This window comes from Triticum aestivum, chromosome 5A, assembly GCF_018294505.1.
Source record: "Triticum aestivum cultivar Chinese Spring chromosome 5A, IWGSC CS RefSeq v2.1, whole genome shotgun sequence".
In the NCBI taxonomy this organism is placed as follows: Eukaryota; Viridiplantae; Streptophyta; class Magnoliopsida; order Poales; family Poaceae; genus Triticum; species Triticum aestivum.
This window is the reverse complement of record NC_057806.1, coordinates 709,806,507-709,828,774: the sequence shown is the minus strand read 5'-3', so window position 1 is coordinate 709,828,774 and position 22,268 is coordinate 709,806,507. Positions and strand designations below refer to the sequence as shown.

The following is a 22,268-nucleotide window of genomic DNA, read 5'->3' as shown; positions in this document are numbered from 1 at the left end:
TAGCCTTGTCCATAGTTTTACTTGCATCTTCTCAAAGATGTTTCCTTGACATGTTCCTAAATGACATCATCTCCGCCAGTCAGAGCGCCTTCATTAAACGACGTTGTATCCATGACAACTTCTTGCACATTAGAAATTTGCTCACAGACTTGCACCGGAAGAAGCGCCCCAAATTATTCATTAAGGTCGACATCTTCAAGCCGTTTGACTCGGTTAGCTGGCCCTGTCTGTTGGAGGTCCTCCCAGCCCTCAGTTTTGGTCATCATTTCTGCGGCTCGTTGAGTTTTTATCTCTTGCTTCCGTGTCCTCGCGCGTGCTTCTCAATGGCCAGCCGGGAACTCAAGAATACGGCCTGAAGTCCAGAAGGCCAAGTCAATCCTTCATCATGTTCCAAATTTGTAGCGAGAAGCGACGTTGGCAAAAGCAAAAGTGTTGCCATCTTCGGGCCCTTTCATAAGGAGCAAAGCCCACAACTTGGACATCCATGCTTGGAAGATGGTCCGACACCCATACCTGGTTTTGAGTAGTCCAAAATTGCCAACTTGTAGGCTTAAACGAGATGGACGTGCCTCCATGAACTGGGCATAATAAGCGGAGGCCGCGGAGTAGCACCCGGAGGTCGACACCTTCCACAATATAGTGTCGGCTTGATTGTATGTAGGTGAACTCGGGGTGTAAATCGCCAAAGGTTGATGCATTCAACGCAGGTGAGTACGCACCATAGTATTTTAAGGCACACACCCATATCGCAAGTAATTCCTCCACTCCGATGAATAAGCCATGCACATATCCTAAAATTCAACTTTAACATAAATTAGACCAATGTATTTTGGTGACTTAAAATTATACAATCAAAAAGTTTTTCAAAATAAAAATTCAATGGTATGAGTATTTTAACATATAACCCATACTTGGTTGGTTCAATTTACGGGCAAAGTTATTTTTTGTAAATATGTGCACACAAGTAATCAAAGATGTGCCCCTCTGGTGTGATAGTCCGCTCAATCCCGTTGAAAGCAATTACTAGCTTGCAGAGCATGTCCCTGCTCAAAAAAAAAAACTTGTAGAGCATGTCATGTGTTTCTGCTGCATTGTGCAGTCTCATCAGCGGCTTATTTGTGTCTAGGAAACTCGTAGTAATTTCGTGAGTTTTTTTTTTTGACGGTTGCCCATTCTTTTACGTGATTTTGGCTGTGAAAAGCTTACAGCAAGTGACGGCCGGACAGAGGAGAGAGAAGAAGCGGAGGAACCAGAGGAAAAGTCCATAGACAGATGCATATATAGTGACACAACTCAATCGATCTCATCAAAGTTGCGACACAAATTCACTACCAGCAGCAGCGGCCAGGAACAGCAAGCAGCCTGGCCGCCTTCAGGGCCGGCCCTGTGTTTTGGGAGGCTCTAGGCGAAGTCGACGACATGGGGCCCTATGTTCTAAGACTATATATATGTATGTGTATGAGTGATTTATATATAACTCATTAAGACTAATTTTCAATCACACATTTTTGGTTGACTACAATAATTCAAATGACTCCATCGAGAACAATAATAACCAAATCTGAACTGATTCCATCAACAACAATAATACAAAAAAGACCGCAAAATGAAACTAACATGACATGATTACCTCAAATAAGAACCAAATTAGACTGACTCCATCGACAACAATAATACTCCAGTGCTTCAAAAAAGTTTCTTCGGGCATTTTTTGATGCAAAATCATTAAGGGCACAATCAAGACCAACATTGTCCAAGATATCCTTCAGTGGTAGGATTTTCAGATCACTTTCTTTCTTTTTTCTCCTTTTTTCAGCACCCGACAATTGCTTCTTCTGAGGTAACATGGCAGGCTAATGTCCTAAAATCATGAAGAAAAGAATTAGGAATTTATACACTGGATGATTGGAACCCTAGACATGTACATAAAATGACAAAAAATTGATAGATTGTATTAGAAAATTTTGAAACCTCATGCATAGGAGGATGAATCATGTTTGTATAGTTGAATACGTACATACTAAATAAAGAATAAAATAAACTACTAAAATTGTCAAATTAGGGTTGGGAGAGATGGACAGGAACCGAGGAACATGGATCGAAACGTTCAAAAGTAGAATTGAATTGCAGAATTTCAGGGATTATGGACAGCCGGACAGTGTTGCAGACTTCAGATTGTTTGCACTCGGTCAAGTAGCCAGATGTATAGGTATTGCCGCGCTGCGGCCTTGCCGGATGCCGGATGGCCGGACTGCGGATGGTGCGTGCAGCTCCAGCGGCGGGCCAGCGGCCGAGGCGAGGGCGACGCGGCAAGGCGCCGAAGCGAGGAGGCCGACGAAGGTCGATGAACCTACGAAGGAAAACGGGCAGTCTTGGCGTCTTGCCTGGCAACTAGCGGCGTCTGACGCTTCGCGTTGGCTAATCGACCGCGATAGCTAGCTAGCTATCTGATGGGCCTAGCCCGTATAATTTCTTTTCTTTCGTATTTTTTTACCTATTTTTTGCTGGGCTATAGTATATATGTATACTCTATCATGGGCCCCCTTCTCGTCTGGGCCCTGGGCCGCCGCCCCACCGCCCATACCCCAGGGCCGGCCCTGGCCGCCGTAGACCATTTTTTATTCATCGCCATCATTTTATTCCAGCATCATAACAGGAACATGCGTGCGTGCATGGACGCAGCATGCACTCTCTCAGGTCTCAGCTAGGCTAAGCTATTATAGTCTCACTCATCTCTCATGAACGGAGGTAGCCTACCTATAGCTGAGCCATACGCGCTCGCTAGGCGCCTAGCAGTGGGGGACGGCGAGGCCGCAGGAGACGAGGGTATCGTGGCGCGCCGGTGGTGATCGCCGGCATGCACACCGTCAGCTGCCCCACCTCGCACGCTGCGAGCGCCCCGCCCGGCGCCGCCACCACCAGCGCCAGCATCATGGCCGCGAGGAGGACCTCCTTCCTCATCGCCATGGTCGTCGTCGTACGTACGTACGTACGTTGGTCTACTCCTCGCTCACTCTCGCTCTCGCAGTGGCAAGTGTTGTGTGTGATGGAGTGCTGCAATGGTGGTGTGGAGATGGAACTAGGGACTCCCGGTGTATTTATAGGCGGCCACGCACGGTCCCAGACTCCGAGCTCGATCGCCAGCCATGTGCCGCCAAGTGAGTGAGATGCACGCCGATCACTGGCAACCTTGATAATTAACACCCCACCTGCCGCCATGACTAGGGCATGGTTAAAGTTAATCACCCATGCATGCAGAGTTAAGGCATGTACTCACTGAACTGCTGCAGTACGAACTACATGGGTCCGCAAACAGGTTGACGCACGCATGCATGTGCATTCAAGTGGCCAGTCGGTAGAGGTCAGCCGAGTAGTTCGTCGTACTTCCATGCTCGGTGATGCAAGGATCCAAGTGCGCAGTCCATGCGCGATCACGTCTGGCCACCAGCTGCCGCCGTGTACAAATTAAGTACAAACGTACGTTTTCTTGTTCGGCATAGAGAGATGTGTTCGGTTCACCCATTTACAAAGCTCCTCGCTCGCTCGGTGTCAACGTTCATCGATCGCGGCTTCGCTGACTCGTCCCTTTCTTACCAACAAACAATACGCGCATGAGAGAGATCCTGATACATACGGCGAACATCATCTTCTTATATAGGGATGAGTATATTTTTCGTCCCTCAACCACACCTTGATTCGGCATCAATTTTTTTTATATGTAAGCATGCACTTTTTTTTCACCCAAATACCTATGCATATACTGCTTGTTGGTTTTAGACCACAGTAGATCGACTCGCCCAAGCAAACATAGATGAAAGCGCACATGCTAGATCGGAAGCACATAAGCAAGCAGCTTGATTGATGTGCTGCCTAGAACATGCACATCTCACCACGTAGACGTACTTGAACCGGCTCGCTTCGGCTGAACAACGATCGGATCGATTCTCTCGGCAGCTCGCTCTTGATGGAACTCTTGTAACTTGGCGACCAAAAAACAGAACGTAGAAAATTTTGCTGGTGCGTGCAACTTGCATTTTTTGGGTTCTTTTTTTTCTTGACTTTTATATAAGAGTACATGACTGACTACCCTTGCCCTTCCGCAAAAAGAAAAGAGAAGACTGACTACCTGTGCCAACACGTCACTACCAACATAGCACGACCCAGTGTTCGGTTTATATATGGGATAAGTATGAGGTGCGCCTGATAGCAAAATAATTTGATGGTGTTACATTGAAAAAAGGATATTCAAAAGTTGATATATTGCTATAATTAAGGAGGACTTTCAGAAGGAGGATAGGTCACTGCCATTACATGCGTCTTGTAGACGCCATTGAAAGCTTTAGCGCAGTTTGAATTAACTATTATGTTTTTGCATCAAAAGAATTTAGTTGACAGTTCGCCACACCTTAATATTTTTTCGTCCTCCGCCTCTGCCCTCAACTATTTTCGAAAGTCTACAAATGATCCCTCAATTTCAAAACCAGTAAATTCTAGTCCCTCAACTTTCAAAACCGGGTAAGTTTAGTCCTTCGTACCGTTTAGGGTGGTTTGGTGACGTGGACATGGTTTTAACTAAAACTAGACATGTCACATAAGTTTGACCGCCATGTCACACAGGTTTGACCGCCACATCAGTATCTACAAACTCACCGTGGCCACTGTCATCGAGCCACACTGCTCCTGTAGCCTGTAGGAACTCGCCGCAATGTACGGGTGCCGGCCAGAGGGCGCTGTGCTGCAGTAGCAACAACACCTCCTCGGCAGCTCGTCAGGAGGCGCCGGCTGGGCTCAGGCGTGCTCTACGAGATCGCATATGGGTATGTACGCACCGAAGCTGGCTTGGGTTCCACCGAAAGACAATACACACGTACAGTAGAGTTGCTGGACCGATTCACAAGAGACTAGCTAGCTACGTACTACTCCCTCCATTTGGAATTACTTGTCTCGAAAATGGATGTATCTAGAAATAAAATATATCTAGATACATTCATTTCTACGACAAGTAATTTCAAACGGAGGGAGTAGATGGATTTTTGCCGGATTGGAAAACGCCTTGGCTCTCACCCGGAGAGGAGCTCGTGCCTCCGCCGCATACCACCGGAGCTTGAGAAGCACCTCGCCATGTCCTTGAGCAACCTCGATCGACAGTGTGCACGGAGACGGGCTATCGGAGTCGAGCCCGGACGTGGATTCATCCGCATCAGCCGGTAGGGCCGTGCACGTACGAGGTCGCCCATGGACATCCTTCGCTCGCCCCAGGACGCACTGGTGACCCTCGAGTGGCACAAACTGCAACACTTCTTTTAGGATGCTGCGCAAAACCGCTCATCAGAGGCACCAGGACGTTGGGCGGGCGGCTGGGCATGGCCTCGGTGTCGAAGAAGGGCATGCCGTAGACCTGCTGTGCGGCCCTCGACGCCACCGTTCGAAAATATAGCAGGCGCATGACACATGTTTGATAAAATGCCAAGAAAAAACATGACATGTCATCAACAAAACCACTCAAAGCGGTATGAGGGACTAAACATATCCTGTTTAAGAAGTTGAGGGACTAAGGTTTACCGGTTTTGAAGCGAAGGACCATTTCTATACTTTTGAAAAAAAATTAAGGGACACTACTAGAATCTGCAAATAGCCGTAGGGTTGAAGCGCTTCTCTAGAGCTAAATTGGACACCTTAGGGACATAAAGATTTCCTAGGGTACATATTGAAAACCCAAGGGACGGTATTATTTTCTTCGGGTCTAATTGCACATCCAAGGGATACTCCGTGCGTGGGACCAGCCATGCTGGCATGTTTTCCTAGGGGTTATCTTATTAGCTCTAGGGAAAGATCTATACCTAGGATGAAGAAACAAAACTCTAGAGACTATGGTGCAAATGGAGCTTTAACGTTCCAACTAACGCCGTAGAGTATCCCTAGTGTTTGTAATGTTAACCCTAGGAAGGTTTACACACACTTAAATATGTATTTTACACCTAAGGTTTATATCTAAATATACTTACAATAAATATAGAATATCAAGAAAATTTAAACCTACAAGGAAAAATAAATGTGAAAATAACATAAATTGTGCAAAAAGAAAACGTAAGTTGATTGACCATATTTTTTTTCTGACATATGTCGAGCCATCACTTTTTGTGCACACACTTGATGAATAAATGTACATGAGTAAGTGAAATAGGCGGAAATAAGTGCATATTTCTTTGAGGGTTAGATATACACAATGAAAACTAATAGCCAAGTACTCCCTCCGTCCCAAATTACTCATCGCAGAAATGGATGTATCTAGAACTAAAATACATCTAGATACATCCATTTTTGCGACGAGTCATTCGGAACAGAGCGAGTAAATCTTTTTAACCAGATGCTAGTTGAGTAGTGCCTTTTCTTTCCCCGAAAAATCAGTAGTGCCTAAATTGGCTATACACGCGCCCAGAATTGGCTGTTGGCCATCGCCGTTGCAGGCCCGGGCTCCCGCGGCTGTCGCTGCCGCAGCCGCAGCCGCCGTCTCTGCTGCATCTGTAGCAGACCTGGGCTCCCGCGGCTGCCGCTGTAGAGGGGCCGCCGCCGCCGCTGCCTGTGCAGCAGACCCGGGCTCACGCCGCTGCCACTGTAGAGGGTCCGCCGCCGCCGCTGCAGAGGGTCCACTGCCGTGGAGCTTGACCGACCTGCCGCCCTCGACAACAACTTCAGGCGGAGGCCTCCGTGCTGCTACCACCCTGCTCATACCCTGCCGCCCTTGACCAATACGTCCTCGGTCTGCAATCTGCTGCAACTATAGGCGTCTTCTTCAATTTCAGAATCAAAGGCTCCATTAGGTGAGCTCACATGACAATTTTTCCCTCATGTTCCTATATGTGTCTGATGCATTTAGTTTAGGGATCGGTAAATGAATTTTTTTTAGAGATCTTTTTTACTCCATGAAGATGAAGCTCACATCTAGGAAGTTGTGATCCCTAAAAAAACGGTCTATTTGTGTATATTTGTTTTCTGATTACAACTGTGTATTTCTTCATCTCATAAAACTGTAAGCTGTATATTTGTGTTCTGATCAAGAAATTGACTCTGATGCAGAATCAGAAGATGGAGAGGACTTGCAATTATCTCATGAAGACATTGATGATTTCTAGTAGTTTTCTTGTTGTTTGAGATGACATTTTCCTCAATGTATTTTTAAATCTGGACATTGATGATTTCTGGTTGTTTCCCTTTGTGTTGTACTTAAAAATTCTATCTCTTGTGGTTATATTTGTCTCTAGTTATTTCTCTTTGTGTTGCACATTTTTCTGCTGCTATACTTATGCCAATTCAGAAATGTGTAATTTTAGTTATGTTTTCTATAGACCTTACTAATGCATTTCAATTCAGTTTTATAGGATGACAATTTCACACCGCCGCCGCCGGGGGTCATCCTCTACTAGCAGTGCTACTACAAGTGCTACGCCAGGGCAAGAGATGGTTTCATCCCCAAAAATGTCCGCTGGTACAAATGATGGTGAGTGGCTTCAACCTCCAAAATTCTTAAGAGGTTCTGCAGAACTTCCACCACCTACTGGAAATGAGTCTGAACGTCTGTTGATTAGACCTGACGGTGACACGTGAGTTATCATTTAATCCATGCATTACAGATTGGCACACCTTGAGGTGCTTTACATGTACAACATGACATACCTTGGGGTGTGTTTAACTTATATCTATTTTCTTGTCCTAGGCACTGGTAGAATTACCTACACTAAGAAATAATGTGAGATAACAATCCTTTTAAAGACGCATCATCCTGGTTTGGTTGAGCAAAAAGGAAAACTTGTGTTTGCATCAACTTGGGAACACTATAAGCTAAAGCCCAGTGATGGGGTTCGTCCAAAAGCTGAGGAAATCGAGGAAGAATTTTGGGTAACAGATCTGGGTCCTTTTCAAAGTGTACTGCTGTAGTAAATATAAGTAACAGTTGCTTTCTTTTAGAAGTGTACTATTGTAGTAAATATAAGTAACAATTGATTTTTTGTGATCTATATTGCAGCTGAGGTCTAGGCATGAGGCTGAGTATATATGAAGCAAGTGCAAGGCTCCATATTGGCAGGTGTTGCAACCAACTCTTGGGTAGTATTCTGTACTATGCTCGCATACAGGCCGTAAGGGACCATTAATACAAACTTGAGAATCGCAGACTAAAAGAAAATTTTGTTGGACGACGTTATCTTGAAAAACATGAGTACATGGCTGTAAGACCATGGTGGTGCACTGTTGTTTTCTCGGAGGCCTTAGTTGATGAATGGTGTGATGTTAATTGGATTGCGACATCTAAGGAAGATCGTGATAATCTTCTCAACTCTAAGTACAAGGCCCATAGAGGTGGATCTAATTCATTGACGACAGTTTGCCAAAAACTGGTACTCTCCTAACTTTTGAATAAATTAAGTATGTTTTTTTATGTAGTAACTTAGTTTTTTCTTGTCTTAGTCTGAGAAAGAACGAAGAGAGGTATCTAAGATTGAGGCATGGATATACACACACACAGAGGAAAAGATCCAAAGAATCCTGATGCGTTAAAATAGTGTTGAAGCCACGGAATGCTTGGTATAATATCCATCCATTACTTGATATACTAAGTTTATGTTTTCTTTTGTGGTACATTATTTTTTTAATCATCTTTGCATATTGTTTGTCATCCAAAGGATCTGTACAAAGAGAAGGTTGTTAACATGCATGGGCAGGAATATGATTTGAAGCATTCTCCTGTTGAACCACAAGCCCTTTACAAAGCTGGTGGCGGGAAGCCGCACGGAAAGTGGCCGCTATTGAATGGTGCCGTGGAGGGTACAGAGACTCTTAGGGAGGTGCAGATCAATCGCACTTTGTCTTCGTCAAAGCGCCAACGACTAGAACATGATAAAAGGATTGCTCAACATAATGAGTTAATGAAAAGGCATGCACAAAGTATGGTTGATTGGGGGAAATCTGTCCAAGTGGAGAGTAGCCTTGGTGGTGTGCACAAGTTTCTTATGGTGTGTATACATTTTGTTTCTATTATAGCCACTTGACACAACTTTCTAATTTGTCTAAAAAAATTCAGACCATCGCATCCCTTCAAGGAATTCCAGCGCCTGAGATTCCATGCATTGTTATACCACCACCTCCAGCTTTTCTAACTTTAGCCACTTCGTCTCCAGTCTGTTCTCCAGAAGTGGTATGTACCTATGTCTTTTTAAATCCAATGGCGCCAAATAGGCCAAATGAGAACATAAAAGGAATATGTTGTAGTATATCAACAAATGCGCAAAAACAAGTGAAAATTTCATATGGTTGCACTTTGTTTTTTGGTTCAAATTTTTGGCCAAATAGTGTTGAATTGGTATTTTAATTTTACTTTTTAATCGGTTTGGAAAATATGATTGAAAATTTCACAGAATAGTAGGCATCATATGGTTGTCCTTCTGCCAAAATTTCATAATTTTCTGGACATTTGTTATTTTGGTTCAATTTTTTTGCCAAATAGGGGCTGAATTGGTATTTCCATTTTATTTTTAGTTGGTTAGGCAAATACAATTGAAAATTTCCCAGAATGCTAATAATGACATTTGTGCAGCCCTTTGCCGGCGAACCAACAAATGATGTTGAAAATATGGATAATACATTACGTGGAGCGGAGGATGGAATGTTTGGCGGCTTCTTTGATGCAAATGGTAATGGTGCGAATGGTGTTGCTGCTGGAACTTTCTCCCCACCTGGTGATGATTTACCTACACTAGATGACCCGGTGCGCCAAATGGCGCAGAGACCCAATTGAAACCATGTTCGTGTTGAGAAATATTTGCCTTTTTAGTAACTTTATGTTTGATCAAGGATAGAGACCATGTCAAACCTGAAGTGTTTTGAACATGTATTTGGACAATGTGTCATTTGGCTCTATGTCACCCAAGTAAGGTGCAAGGTCCAAATTCAAGCATCAAGGGTAATGATTCTAAACCTTTTGTAACAGAAACCTTTGCATTTGTTAGTAACTTCGAGTTTTAGCAAGCACTAAGGGTAATAATTCTAAATCTTTTATATGAAAAATTAAGGGATACCTATGTTCAAACATATACTTTAGCATGTGAAACTAATTCAAACTTTGCAAGTTGAAATATTTAGAGACCGATCATAAAATTGCCGGCTCCACTCTACTGCGACGCGAGGGCCGGCTTGTATTTTCAAATTTTGAATTTTCTACATTAGTATTTCTTAGACACCATATACGAGATGAGAGAACAGTAAAAAATTGTTAAATGAAAACTATGTACCTTAGTATCTAAGGCTTATGAAAACTGCAATCTTGAAAGAGGAAAACAACATTAGAAATCTTAATGTTCCTGGTCCTGAATAGTGTATTCGTGTAAATATGTAGTTGATCACCCGGTGCAAAGTAAAAAAACTCCTCATGAAGTACCGCTGGGAACCTAAAAGCAAGTGATCACACATACAAACATTCCAAGGGAAAATGCGTAAACTCACAACTCAAACAAACTACTAACAGGACCATGTATGATTTTGCAGCTTAGAATCTACATAAAACAGAACAGTGCAGGCAACCTCTACCCAAATCTCACTACTATATTCGAACATTTATTCTTAGACCATCCGTACTCCTTTTATGTACAAATCATGCAATATCTCTGTCTAAATCAATGCCAATGCATGCACATGCACAAGTCTGAACTAAACAACATATATGATATAGCATAATTAAATGATCTAAAATAGATGCATGATCAGGGGAGGAAGATGGTGAGCCAAAGATGAGCAACTGAGATTGGGGAACGACGACGGCGATCAGCAGCCCATAGCGAGGGCCGGCTCCATTTGACCATGACGCGAGCAACGCCAGAGCTCCGTCCTGGCTGCTCCTTCCCCATGCCCATCCTACTCATCCTCCCCTGCTTCTCCACACCAAGCATGAAGACCACACCAGCCAGGCTCTCTTATGGCGACGACCTGCGCCCAATCCAGAATCACGATATGTGGCGGCGTCAGATCGAGAACGCAGGGAGGCGCCGTCCTATGGGGAAGAGAAAGAGGATAACATCATATAAAATAAAGTAGTCATTTTTCATGTACCGAAACTTTAGTTTTGGGCGAGATGATCAAAAATAAAAATATAACTAATGCAACAGGAGAACCACATATGAAGTTATGATCAACTTAAGATCTTGACCACAAATTTATTCTTTTTAGGCATGGTACCAGACGCAAGGTTGCCACAAATCACAATGAAATGTGTGTACGAATCTCTTGTTTTGTCCTAAAACTGGATTCGGAAGTCATGCAACTGAGCATAGACTTTTTTGTGTGTGGGAGAATTGGACATATTATGTTGATTCTGTCCTAAAATAGGAACTATGCCGATTCTTTTTTATGAATTATTGCAACTAAATTACATGAATGTTTGTTTGACATAACCGGCTCAAACAATCATGATTGCATAAAGCTCTTAATAGAATATTCTGATGAAGCATCAGCATTTTGCTTGGGTGCCTAAAAAAAATTAGCAACGAAAATCATGAACAAAGAGACTGGAGTTGATGATCATGTGAATGGAAATATAGATGCAGTTTTTATTTATCTACGCTATTGATTTTGTGCTCTCTACATAGGGAAAATTATACAGGAATCAAGAATTTGATTTGTAGAGATTTGTAGAGAATGGACTTGGATACATTTAGAATCATACAAATGTGGAAAAAGGTCATTAAAAGCTTCATTTCAAATGTAATACATGGCTCAAGACCTGGACTAAATGGTTCAATCTATTTTCAGAAACTAAAATTTCTATTTTTTATGTGATCCACATTATAGAATAAGTGCTAACCTTTTGACGAGTCCCTCTGCAATATCAAGAAGCTGGATCCAACTAATGCGCTCGACTTGCTCTGCAAATATATACATGGTTCAGCCTTATTTTTAGAAATTAGGATTCCAGTCACAGTTGCAACTCCAACACCAAAAAGAATTGACTATTCATTTTCTGTAAGTCCAGACAGAAACAAAGAACAATGCTTACCTGATAGAACTCAACAGAGTTGAAACCTAGACTCTGATTGAGAAGTCCAATTAAGATGCCATTGAGCACTCCAAATCCCATGACGGTCCTTGCGAGGTTTGTGCTTAAAGGGCTTCATACATAATGCCACATGAAGTCAATAGAATAGAACAAAGATGCCAGCTTGTCAACATGGTTGCTGCACAATAAAGAATAAAGGTGTTCTTATTTGTAGGGATAACATTTCTGCCAAGTTATACATGACTTTCAAAGATCAGTAAACTGAATCCGAAATTTACATGCTGTAGAGGAAAAAAATGGCAGGCATAATATGAGACACAAAATTATACTACAAACAGGGGATATGCAAACGTCAATGATCTGAACAGAAGCTCTAAATAAATAAAGAAACATCAATTCATAAGAATTGAAACTCACTGCCTCCAGTTCCATAGACCAATACTCTGTTTTATGTGAGTACAGTCTTCTAACACGTGAAAAATTGCAAGGCTCGACCAAATTCAGAGACATATTTATCAGCAACGCAAGGTTCACCAACCACACAAAGTTAACTGAGAGTTCCATAATGTTCAGGGACGTTCACTTTCTAAGCTGTTTGTTCATGGCAACAAAAATAACACCGAAGAGAGTTCCTGTTGGATGAAAGGGCATGAAGCTAGGGTTGCATTCTCTGTAAGATCGGAAATAATTGAACACATAAAATTTATCAATGCCAAACAGCACCAAACTATAGAGTAACACAAATGCAAATCAGATCAGGATTTAAGCATACCTGTGGATGGGACGATTCAGCACCATCAAGCGTCTCGGGGTATGGAGGAGCAACTTGATAAAGACACATCATAACAGATGCAAACCCACACAAAAAGCCAATGAGGGTCAAAGTTCTTTTTAGGTTCGCCAGTTCCGACTGGTAGATTTCAGATCTGTCATTAAAAAAATGTTATTACAGACAGGTACATGAGCATGGAAAGCCAAATAAGCAGCACTTATGAGTAGACCTAGGATGTATCTATATGTCTGCAGAAGTGCATAATGATGAAAGTATACATAATCTGGTGCTTAAGCAATTTCTGAACAAGCTACAGGGGTGGCTTGCCATTGGATGTCTAAACATAGCCTGGTGCTTTCAAACATGCAAACCAACTTCTAAACACGCTACAGGGACTGTAAACCTTCCTTTTTACAGTTCAGACAAATATGTCTGGTGCTTAAGAAACTTCTGAACAAGCTACAGGGGTGGCTTGAATTCAATGGCTAAACATAGCTTGGTGCTTCCAAATATGCAGACCAACTTCTAAACAAGCTACAGAGGCTGTAAACCTTCATTTTTAGAGTTCAGATAAATAACATCATGTATAAGCCTTACCAGTCAAAACTAAGTTACCAACTGAATATAAATTCGCATTAGATTAATTGCTTTAAATATAGGAGGTTTTCTCTGTGGTAATGTATGTGAAGCTCTATACTGTTAGTGCAAGAGGTATACCTCACAGTAGCCTCAAGCAATTTCTGTTTCTCACAGTTACTCTGCATGGAAAACTTCAGCTCACCGACCTGTATACAAATAAAGTAATTCAGCTCACCGCTACGTGGATGGAAAAGACTAAGAACCATGCTCAGGTAGCCTGCCAATCACCTCTTAGATATGCTGGTTTATTGTGTGTCTGGATGGGGAGACAAATGGTGGAGCACAAGACAGGAGAAAGGCGAAAGCAAGATACTGGCGCAGATGGTGATGAAGACATGCTTCCAAAACAGAAGTTGGGGGCTATGGGTGGGGGAGATGGAGCTCTTACCACGCACGTCAATGATGTCTGCCTTCCTTATTTGTGGCATCCGCGATGCAGGGGACCATCTCAAGATCAAGTGATGGGCTGCTAGCACATGGCGACACCAACTCCAGACCAAGCACATTGCTGCCTTCCACAAATTCAAGACCGTAGCAGTGTGGCAGTATTCCTAGTAACAACATGGCTACAACATATCTTGGTTATCATAATCTCTTCTCAAATATATAAAGAATCAAAATAAAAGCTACATATTATGAAAGCACTTCAGTTTAATGTTTTTGACATGGTTCTGCAGAAAACACCAAAACCAAAGCTAATGTCGAAGCAGAAAATATCACCTACTTAAGATTACAATCTGGATGAACCAATCTGTACCTTCTTTTTGTTCATTCTTGATGCACATGTCAAAAGAAGGGATCTTAGTTATCTTTCTTCCAGTGAAAACCTGAAAATAGAGATGCATTATGTTAATTCTCTTTGCAAAAGAATAGCACCACTTCTCCACTCAACCCAATTTCCTTCAGATTCAATATAAGCTAAGATGAGTGATTGCTGCTAGCAAAGGAAATGCAAATTGTTCATCGAGAATCCAAGTAGCAGAAAGGTATCACGAGAGGGAGATGGGCAGTCTGTGAGTAGTATAAAGCAATCTATTTTTCTTGAAGATTGATTTAAAACTGAACAAAGAAATAAGTAAAAGGATAATCTAACAATGTAATGCTCCTAGATGACTCAACAAAGAACAATTTACGGATATATAAATATTATAATTACGATGAATACAACTCTACCTTCTTCTTCTGCCAACGTCATATTCCCTCCTCCAACTATCACCTCTTCATCTCAAAGCAGGCAGATGAGCTCCTCCTAGACCAGCGGCAAGGCTTCCTCTCCTCTCCTCTTCCCTTCCCGTCGCCTGACCCGCTCGCTCTCCCTCGTCTCTTACCTTCCCTTCCCTTCTGAAAACGGGAGGGGGGAGGTTGCGGGCGGAGGCTGGCCGGAGGAGACGGGCGCGAGTGGCGGCGGCTGGCCGGGTGGAGGAGGTGCGGCGACGGCTGGCTGGGTGGAGGGGACGACGGCGCCTCCTTCTCCTCTTTCCTCTCTCTCTCTCTTTCTCCCTCCTCTCCTTCCATCTTCTCCCTCTCATCTTCTCTCTCTCCCGCAGATCGAATCGTGCGCCGCAGCTCACTCCGAAGGTGTCGTCCTCGGCCGCGAGGAGGAGGATGCAGGGGAGCCCGTCCTGCGCAAACCCGGAGCAGGCGTTGGAAATCAGGTTCGCCCGTGAAGCGCGTGGCCACGATGGCCTGCACGCGAGCGATGGGAAGGCAGGGAGGAGGAAGAGGCGAGGCGGTGGAGGAGTAGCCGGCGGCGGCGAGGCTCCTACGGCGTAGAAGGAGGAGGAGGAGGAGGAGGGAGGGAGTGGCGGCGGATGAGGGAGGGGCGTGGGGCTGGGTTTGATGCCGTTTTCGTCCCTCGCGCGGTGGTGATTTTTTCGCTCGTGTGGTGCGGTGCGCCCTCGCTCCCACGCGCAGCGCGGACGTGAAGACGAGGTGGTGGATGCAGGGAATGGTTTACGTAGTTATCGTTCTGATATTGCTTAAGGTGATGTGACAAAACATCCCTTGCATCAACCGCCCACCTCTTTGCAACGTGCTTCTCCGGTATTTCTTTTAGCCCTCCTACTATAAACTGGCACCAACATCCAGAACAACACATTTTCCATCAAGCTCAGATATGAACTAATCCCATCCGTTCCTAAATTGAAGTCATTTTTAGAGATTTCAACATGGACTACATACGGAGAAAAATGAGGGGATCTTCTACACTATAAAATATGTGTATATACATCTGGGCCTGAAATCGAGCCTGGGACAGAAATAAGAGTCTGGGCCTGAAATAAGAACCCATGGAGCCCAAACAAAGAGAAACCCTCGCCGCCGCCTCGTCCTCCTCCCTCTTGTATTCCCCTTCCCCTCTCCTCTCCTCTTCGGCGGCGGCGGCTTCAGAAAGAGTCGAGACCGAGCGAGCTAGGGTTTGGCGCGGCGCTCGCGAGAAGGAAGATGAGCCGCAGCCTTGGGATCCCGGTGAAGCTGCTGCACGAGGCGGCGGGGCACGTGGTGACGGTGGAGCTCAAGACCGGCGAGGTCTACCGGGGCTCCATGATCGAGTGCGAGGACAACTGGAACTGCCAGATCGAGAACATCACCTTCACAGCTAAGGTTTGTTTGTGCCTCCTCTCTTCCTCTTCTTCCCCTTCCCCTCATCTCGTAATCTCGTTTGGTGTCTGACAAACAAACGAATCTGTGCTGTGGTAGGACGGCAAGGTGTCGCAGCTGGAGCACGTCTTCATCAGGGGCAGCAGGGTCCGCTTCATGATCATCCCCGACATGCTCAAGAACGCCCCCATGTTCAAGCGCCTCGAGGCCAGGATAAGGGTGCGCCTCTCCCTCTTTCTTTCAGTTTTTGTTTTGTTTTTTAGGTCAATTCATATATTGCGGCCCACTGACTTTGCTTCCCTGCTGTGTGCAGGGCAAGGGGTCGGCCATCGGCGTCGGGCGCGGCCGTGCTGTCGCAATGCGTGCCCGGGTAAGCAGCAATTCTCAGTAATTTACACTTTGCAATTGACCCTATACAGCACTCGATAGTTGATACATTGAGCTTTGAATTAGGAGAGATTGATATCTCATATCTGCAACTTAATAGTCTTGGGGTTCCTATGCACGCTGTATTGCGGACGGATAGTTGGCCAATTGTAACATGTCCCTGGTACCAGGGGTTATTCTTCTTAGTTTTCTACTGTTATTAGTCCTCATTCGGCGCACTAGGCAAATTGGGAGTTGCTTAGGCACAAGTTCTGTACATCAGAGGATGCGATTTGTTTTTGCTGTGAGTGCGGAGGTGTTAGTTAAAGGGCCAACAACATCAAATCTTCTCTCAGTAGCTATTTGCGTTGTTTCTTGTTGTCTAGGTGGGCAGTGACACCCTATTATGTTTCCTTGTTCTTACTTGTGGATTCCTAGTATGACAAGACAAAACCGAGAGCCTGTGTTCAGCATTATACCTGAATTAGAACTAGGGAACCTGAATTCTGCTCTCTGAAAAATAATGTGGGATGCTGTAACACCTTGTATTAAGCTTGGAACCAGGGAAACATTATGGGTGATATTATCAAAATTTGAGCAACTAGGATGTAACTAGCTAAGATACTTGGCTTATTGCCATGGGCTTGATATTATCAAAATTTAAGCAACTAGGATGTAACTAGCTAAGATACTTGGCTTATTGCCATGGGCTCTTCACACTGATTCTAAAATTGTAAGCATCATAACGCTAGTTCTTGACAATATCCCATTAGGCCGTGAGTAAAAACTGTAATCGTTATCTAACTAATGCATAATCTAATTTGGAGTTAAGTGTTCTTTCTGTCAATCCTCACTTCCCAGGCATCATCACTAGGCTAACTGACAGTTGCTTACAAGTCTTGTGCATAAGATGATTATAATTTCTTCCTGTTGTGAACATTTGCATTCGGAGCTGGTAATTAAGATAGTCTTGGGGTTCGTAAGCACATGGAGCTGCTGATAGCTGGTCTATTTTTATTTTTTCTTATAAAATGTGTTTGGAGCGATATTATTTCTGTTGCTGCTTCTGATTAAGCCCTGTCTTTCTCTTCTTCAAAAAACACATAGCCTATTATGTTTCTTGTTGTCTAGGTGGGCAGTGATACACTATTATGTTTCTTTTTTGTTCTTACACATGGATTCGTACTATGGCAAGACAAAACTGAGAGCCTGTGTTCAGCATTATACCCTATGTTTTCATTGTTTCCTTTGACTTATCCATAGGCCATAGTTGAATTAGGGAACCTGAACTCTGCTCTCTGATAAATAATGTGGGATGCTGTAACAATTTCTTTTGGAACCAGGGAAACATTGTGGGCATATGTTATCAGAATTTGAGTAACTAGGATCTAACTAGTTAAGAAACTTGGCTTATTGCCATGTTCTGTTCACACTAACTCTAAAATTGTAATCATCATAAAACAAGAAAACATTTATGCATGAAAAACTGGAAAGGAAATATGAACTATCCATTTATTTCTGCAATTAAGTTTTAGTTCTTTTTACGACAGTATCCCATTAGGCTGTGAGTCTGGAATTATATTGGCTGTAAATTTCAAATGTAATAATCGCTATCTAACTAGTGCATAATCTAATTTGGAGTTACTGTTCTTTCTGTCAAATCCTCACTCCTAGGCATCAACATTAGGCTAATTGACAGTTGCTTACAAGTCTTGTACATAAGATGATTACAGTTTCTTCCTGTTGTGAACATTTGCGCTCGGAGCTGGTGATTAAAATAGTCTTGGGGTTCCTAAGCACACAGTGCTGCTGATAGCTGGTCTATTGTAAAAAAAAAACATTTGCGTTCGGAGCGATATGGTTGCTGTCGATGCTTCTGATTAAGCCCTGTTTTTCTGTTTCCTCTTCAAAATAAACACATAGCCTACAATGTAGAGATAAATGTTCAAACGCACGAGACCCAGAACTAGGGCTAGTCTTTGTTAATCCTACCCCCACATTGTCAGACTGGGAGCTGCTAACAAGTCGTATACTTGAGATGATAGCAATTTCTTGCTGTGAACACTGCACCTCGGTAGTCAGTGTTACTTTGAAGGCTGACAAGCTTCCATCTCTCATGTTCAGTTGATGCTGAATCTTCCCCTAGCTATTTACATTTATGTCTTGTTGTCTTGGTGGGTAACTATACCCTTTCATGCTTCTTTTCCCCTAGATGTGGATCCGTATCATGACAAGCCAAAAACTGAGAGCCCTTGTTCAGCATTACCATATATTATCCATGGTTGGAACTAGCGAACTTGAAATCGCTCTGTGAAAAACACTGGGTTTCATCCCAGTTTGGAACTAGGGAACTAGGAATCTTCTCTCTGGAGAACATTGTGGGATGCTATATAACAGTATACTATTAAAATTGAGTAACTATGATCATGTACTAAATCTGAAAAAGAAATATGAACTACTCCCTCCGTTCTTTTTTATTAGATGTTTCAGATAGCTGAGATTGAACTGTTTTAGGCACCGTCTGAAATGTCTACAACGTCTTATAGAAGTGAACAGAGGGAGTGTCCATTAATGTCATGCATTCAGTTTTTAATTCCTTTGAGGACAGTATCCCATTGGGCACGGGTCTGGAAGTATTTAGGCTGATGAAATATTAAATCTTTTATATAACTGTTATCACCCCTGTTCTGAATTGTAAGACGTTTTGGATATTTCAATATGGACTGCATACAGACTGAAATTAGTGAACAAACACACTAAAACACGTCTATATTCATCCGATTCAGAAAAAAATTTATAACATCTTATAATTCGAAACAGAGGGAGTTCCCCACTAGTGCTCAGTCTAATTTGGAGCTAATCTCATCATCATTAGGCTAGTGGAGGAGAGTTGCTTACAAGTCCTGTACATGCTGTGAACATTGAGTATTACAGTCTGTCATTTTAACGGCCAACAAGCTTCTATCTCTAATGTTCATTTAATGTCTAATCCTGCCCTAGCAATTTTGCTTACTTCGTTCTGGTGTCTAGGTGGGTTGGGTAGCAGTACCCTGTTACCTTATAGCTGCAGAGTTGTATTATGAAGAAAAGCAACACCGAGAGCCTATGTTCCAGTTTCCCTGTTTTGTCGTTGTTCCCTGTAACATTTTATCCAATGCTGGAACTGGGGAACTCGGAATTCTTATCTCTGAAAAACGCCAGCAGTTTAACCAAGATTTGATTTAGGGAATTGGAAATATTAGTGATTCAAACTATTTCACTGATTCTAAACTTACAATCATTATCTATCTAGCATCAATTATTTTATGCGGTAAAATATGAGAATGAACAAATTGTTTGGCTTGTTATTAATCCTTGGATGAACTTTCTGTTTGGCAAACACGCATTATTCAACAGCTGTATGTATAGTCACTAATGTTTGAACTTGCGGAAACAAATTTGATGCAGGCTGCTGGTGGACGTGGTGGTGGCCCCCCAGTTGGAGGAGGACGAGGTGGTGCGCCTCCTGTGAGGAGGTAGATGATGTGAGCTGAGCCGCTGTCTGAGTCGAGGAAGGAACTCGCTGCTGTCTTTGCTGGCGAAACAAACTGCTGCGGCAGCCATGCTTGTGAGCTTATGATGTGCCTCTAGTTTAGTTTGTCGGTTTCTGCGAACCGATTTTCTCTATGTATCATGATGATGTATTGCTGTTGTTAGCTGTAAACATGAGACTGGTTCGGTTGAGGCTGTCATTGGAATGGATTATATCTTGTGAAGCTTACTGCTACTAGTTTATATGAGTAAAACTATGAACATTATCTTCCTGATCAATCAGTCAGGGTGTCTCGAGAGCATTTCTGCTACGCCCCCCTCTACCCTAAAGCTTCACTAAAGCTTTGCCCTAATGCTGTTGTAGATGGCAAGAAGTTGCCCTAAAACTTTGTTGCACTAAGTTATGACGGCCTGCCCTCCTCATCTGCTTCGCTGCAACCCAACCGCCATGACAAGCGCAGCCCCCACCAACACGATGGCCGTCGTCCTCCTCCTCCTCCTTTGCTTCGCCGTCGGGACGTCGGCCATCACCTGGCCAGGTGCGTCGTCGGTCATTTTTACCCATCCATCCAGGTTATGCTGAGTGGCATCTTTAGTTACCTCTATCTACTTGTTTTTCATCTACCCAGCTGGTTTTCAACAGATTTTACAACCTCTGTTTTTCATCAAGGTTCCAACTAAAGATCCCAAACTTGCCTGCAACCAGTTTTAATAACGTCTCTAAAATGTGATGCTGGGTTTCACTGTTTTTTAATCAAATCAATCTATCTCATCGATGATAACCTAACCGGGTTAATTTTTGCACTTGTCCTGCAAGTATGTACGTACTAGTGAATGCCTTTTTTTCTTTCTTTTGGTTCTTGTCTGATCTGTTGCGCGCGTTTATTTATTCTACTCTAAAATAATTGTATATTTCTTATCACAGGCCGAATTGCGTCTGACAAGATCAATTTACCAAATGGGTTGTGCATTCTTGTAGATCAGAAGCAATGCAGCTCCCACGGAGACTGCTTTTGCTGCGTTCCAAAAGATTACTGCTACCCGACCATGAACAGGTGCAAGACGGAGTGTACAAAGTCCTAAATTACCCTATCGACGTTGCTGCCATGCTTGTGAGCTTATGATGTGCCTCTAGTTTAGTTTGTCGATTTCTGCGAATTGGTTTTTCTCTGTGATGTACTCCCTCCGTCCCATAATATAAGAGCATTTTTTACACTAACGCTCTTATATTATGGGATGGAGGGAGTATGATGTATTGCTGCTGTTTGTTAGCTATAAACATGAGTTGACTTGATGGTTCATTTGAGGCTGTCATTGGAATGGATTATCTCTTGTCAAGCCTACTGCTAGTTAATAGTATGAGGTAAACTACTAAGGCCATTATCCTCCTGATCAATCAGTTAGGGTGTCTGGAGAGCAGTTTGTACTCCCTTCTTTCTGATTTACTCGTCGTGGTTTCAGTTCAAGAAGGCAAGAAGTTGCCGTAAAGCTGCAGGAAGGAGAGCAACTGGGTGAATGCATAACTACCATTTACCCATGTCTGGCCGCCACTTCTATTTATTGGTTAGAAAGTTGGGTTCTGATTTTCGGCCGCCAGTGCTAATTTTTTTAAAATTTTCATAAGGATCTTTGGCGCGCATAAGCAACATGTTGCACCAATATGAAATTTGCTGCTCTTTACAGGTTCAGGATTATAGCTTCTCCACCAGCGACTCTCTGGGTGTCTTTTCCATGCCTTGCGCTTTAATGACCTACTCCGTTTTTAGGTCTTGTTTTGAGTTTGTATCCTGCCCACTAATGACGGGTCAAGATACTCCCTGTGGCTATATGACGAGCAGAGGTGGTTGGGAGATTGGTGAAGCTACTTGGTAGAGATCCTCTGCTTCACCATGACAAGCGCCCCCACCCAGGCTGGAGCTGCGTGGCATGGTCGAAATTGTTGAGTACCCCATCCCGCGCATAGCTGCGCCGCCCCGTACGTCCCGCACCTAGCCAGCTCTGCGTGTCTTCATAGCCAGCAAATCCATCAAGTCAAGCCTAGCTAGCTTTGCTAGTCAACTACATCTTGCCTGATCGTTTTTTTGTGTGCCTGGTTAGCTCCGGCCGACGCGGCTGCCACCTCCTCCACAATACCCCTTGCTCGGCCGCCCGCGCCAAGTCGCCGCCGCCGTCGTCGCCGCACAGCGCCTCCCCACGTGCGCCGCCACCGCCGCTGCTCCCCACCGCTGCCACCGTCGCCGCGCAGCGCCTTCTCGCGCGCCGCCTCCGCGGTCGCGCAGCGCCTCCTCGCGCGCGCCTCCGCCGCCGCCGCACAACGCCTCC

The 22,268-nt window shown here is 43.7% G+C and overlaps 1 protein-coding gene and 1 long non-coding RNA gene across 4 annotated transcripts; one reads left to right on the top strand and one right to left on the bottom strand.

Annotated features, from left to right (window-relative positions):
• Positions 1-10,575: 10,575 nt before the first annotated feature.
• On the bottom strand, positions 10,576-15,287 carry LOC123106194 (uncharacterized). 3 transcript variants are annotated; one of them, XR_006451230.1, is made up of 8 exons: positions 14,625-15,287; positions 14,209-14,278; positions 13,680-14,002; positions 13,530-13,597; positions 12,813-12,966; positions 12,041-12,218; positions 11,849-11,909; positions 10,576-11,038 (listed from the first exon to the last, which is right to left on the bottom strand). It is a non-coding gene; the product is annotated as an uncharacterized lncRNA (long non-coding RNA). The 3 variants fall into 3 exon arrangements; XR_006451229.1 differs by having other exon boundaries at positions 13,680-14,017; positions 14,625-15,285; XR_006451228.1 differs by having other exon boundaries at positions 13,840-14,017; positions 14,625-15,282.
• Positions 15,288-15,757: 470 nt separating this feature from the next.
• LOC123106193 (small nuclear ribonucleoprotein SmD3b) lies at positions 15,758-20,225 on the top strand. Its single transcript, XM_044528420.1, has 4 exons — positions 15,758-16,052; positions 16,149-16,268; positions 16,363-16,419; positions 19,863-20,225. Exons 1-4 carry the CDS (start codon positions 15,894-15,896, stop codon positions 19,932-19,934), a joined length of 408 nt encoding a protein of 135 aa, XP_044384355.1. The 5' UTR covers positions 15,758-15,893; the 3' UTR covers positions 19,935-20,225.
• The last annotated feature ends 2,043 nt before the right edge of the window (positions 20,226-22,268 follow it).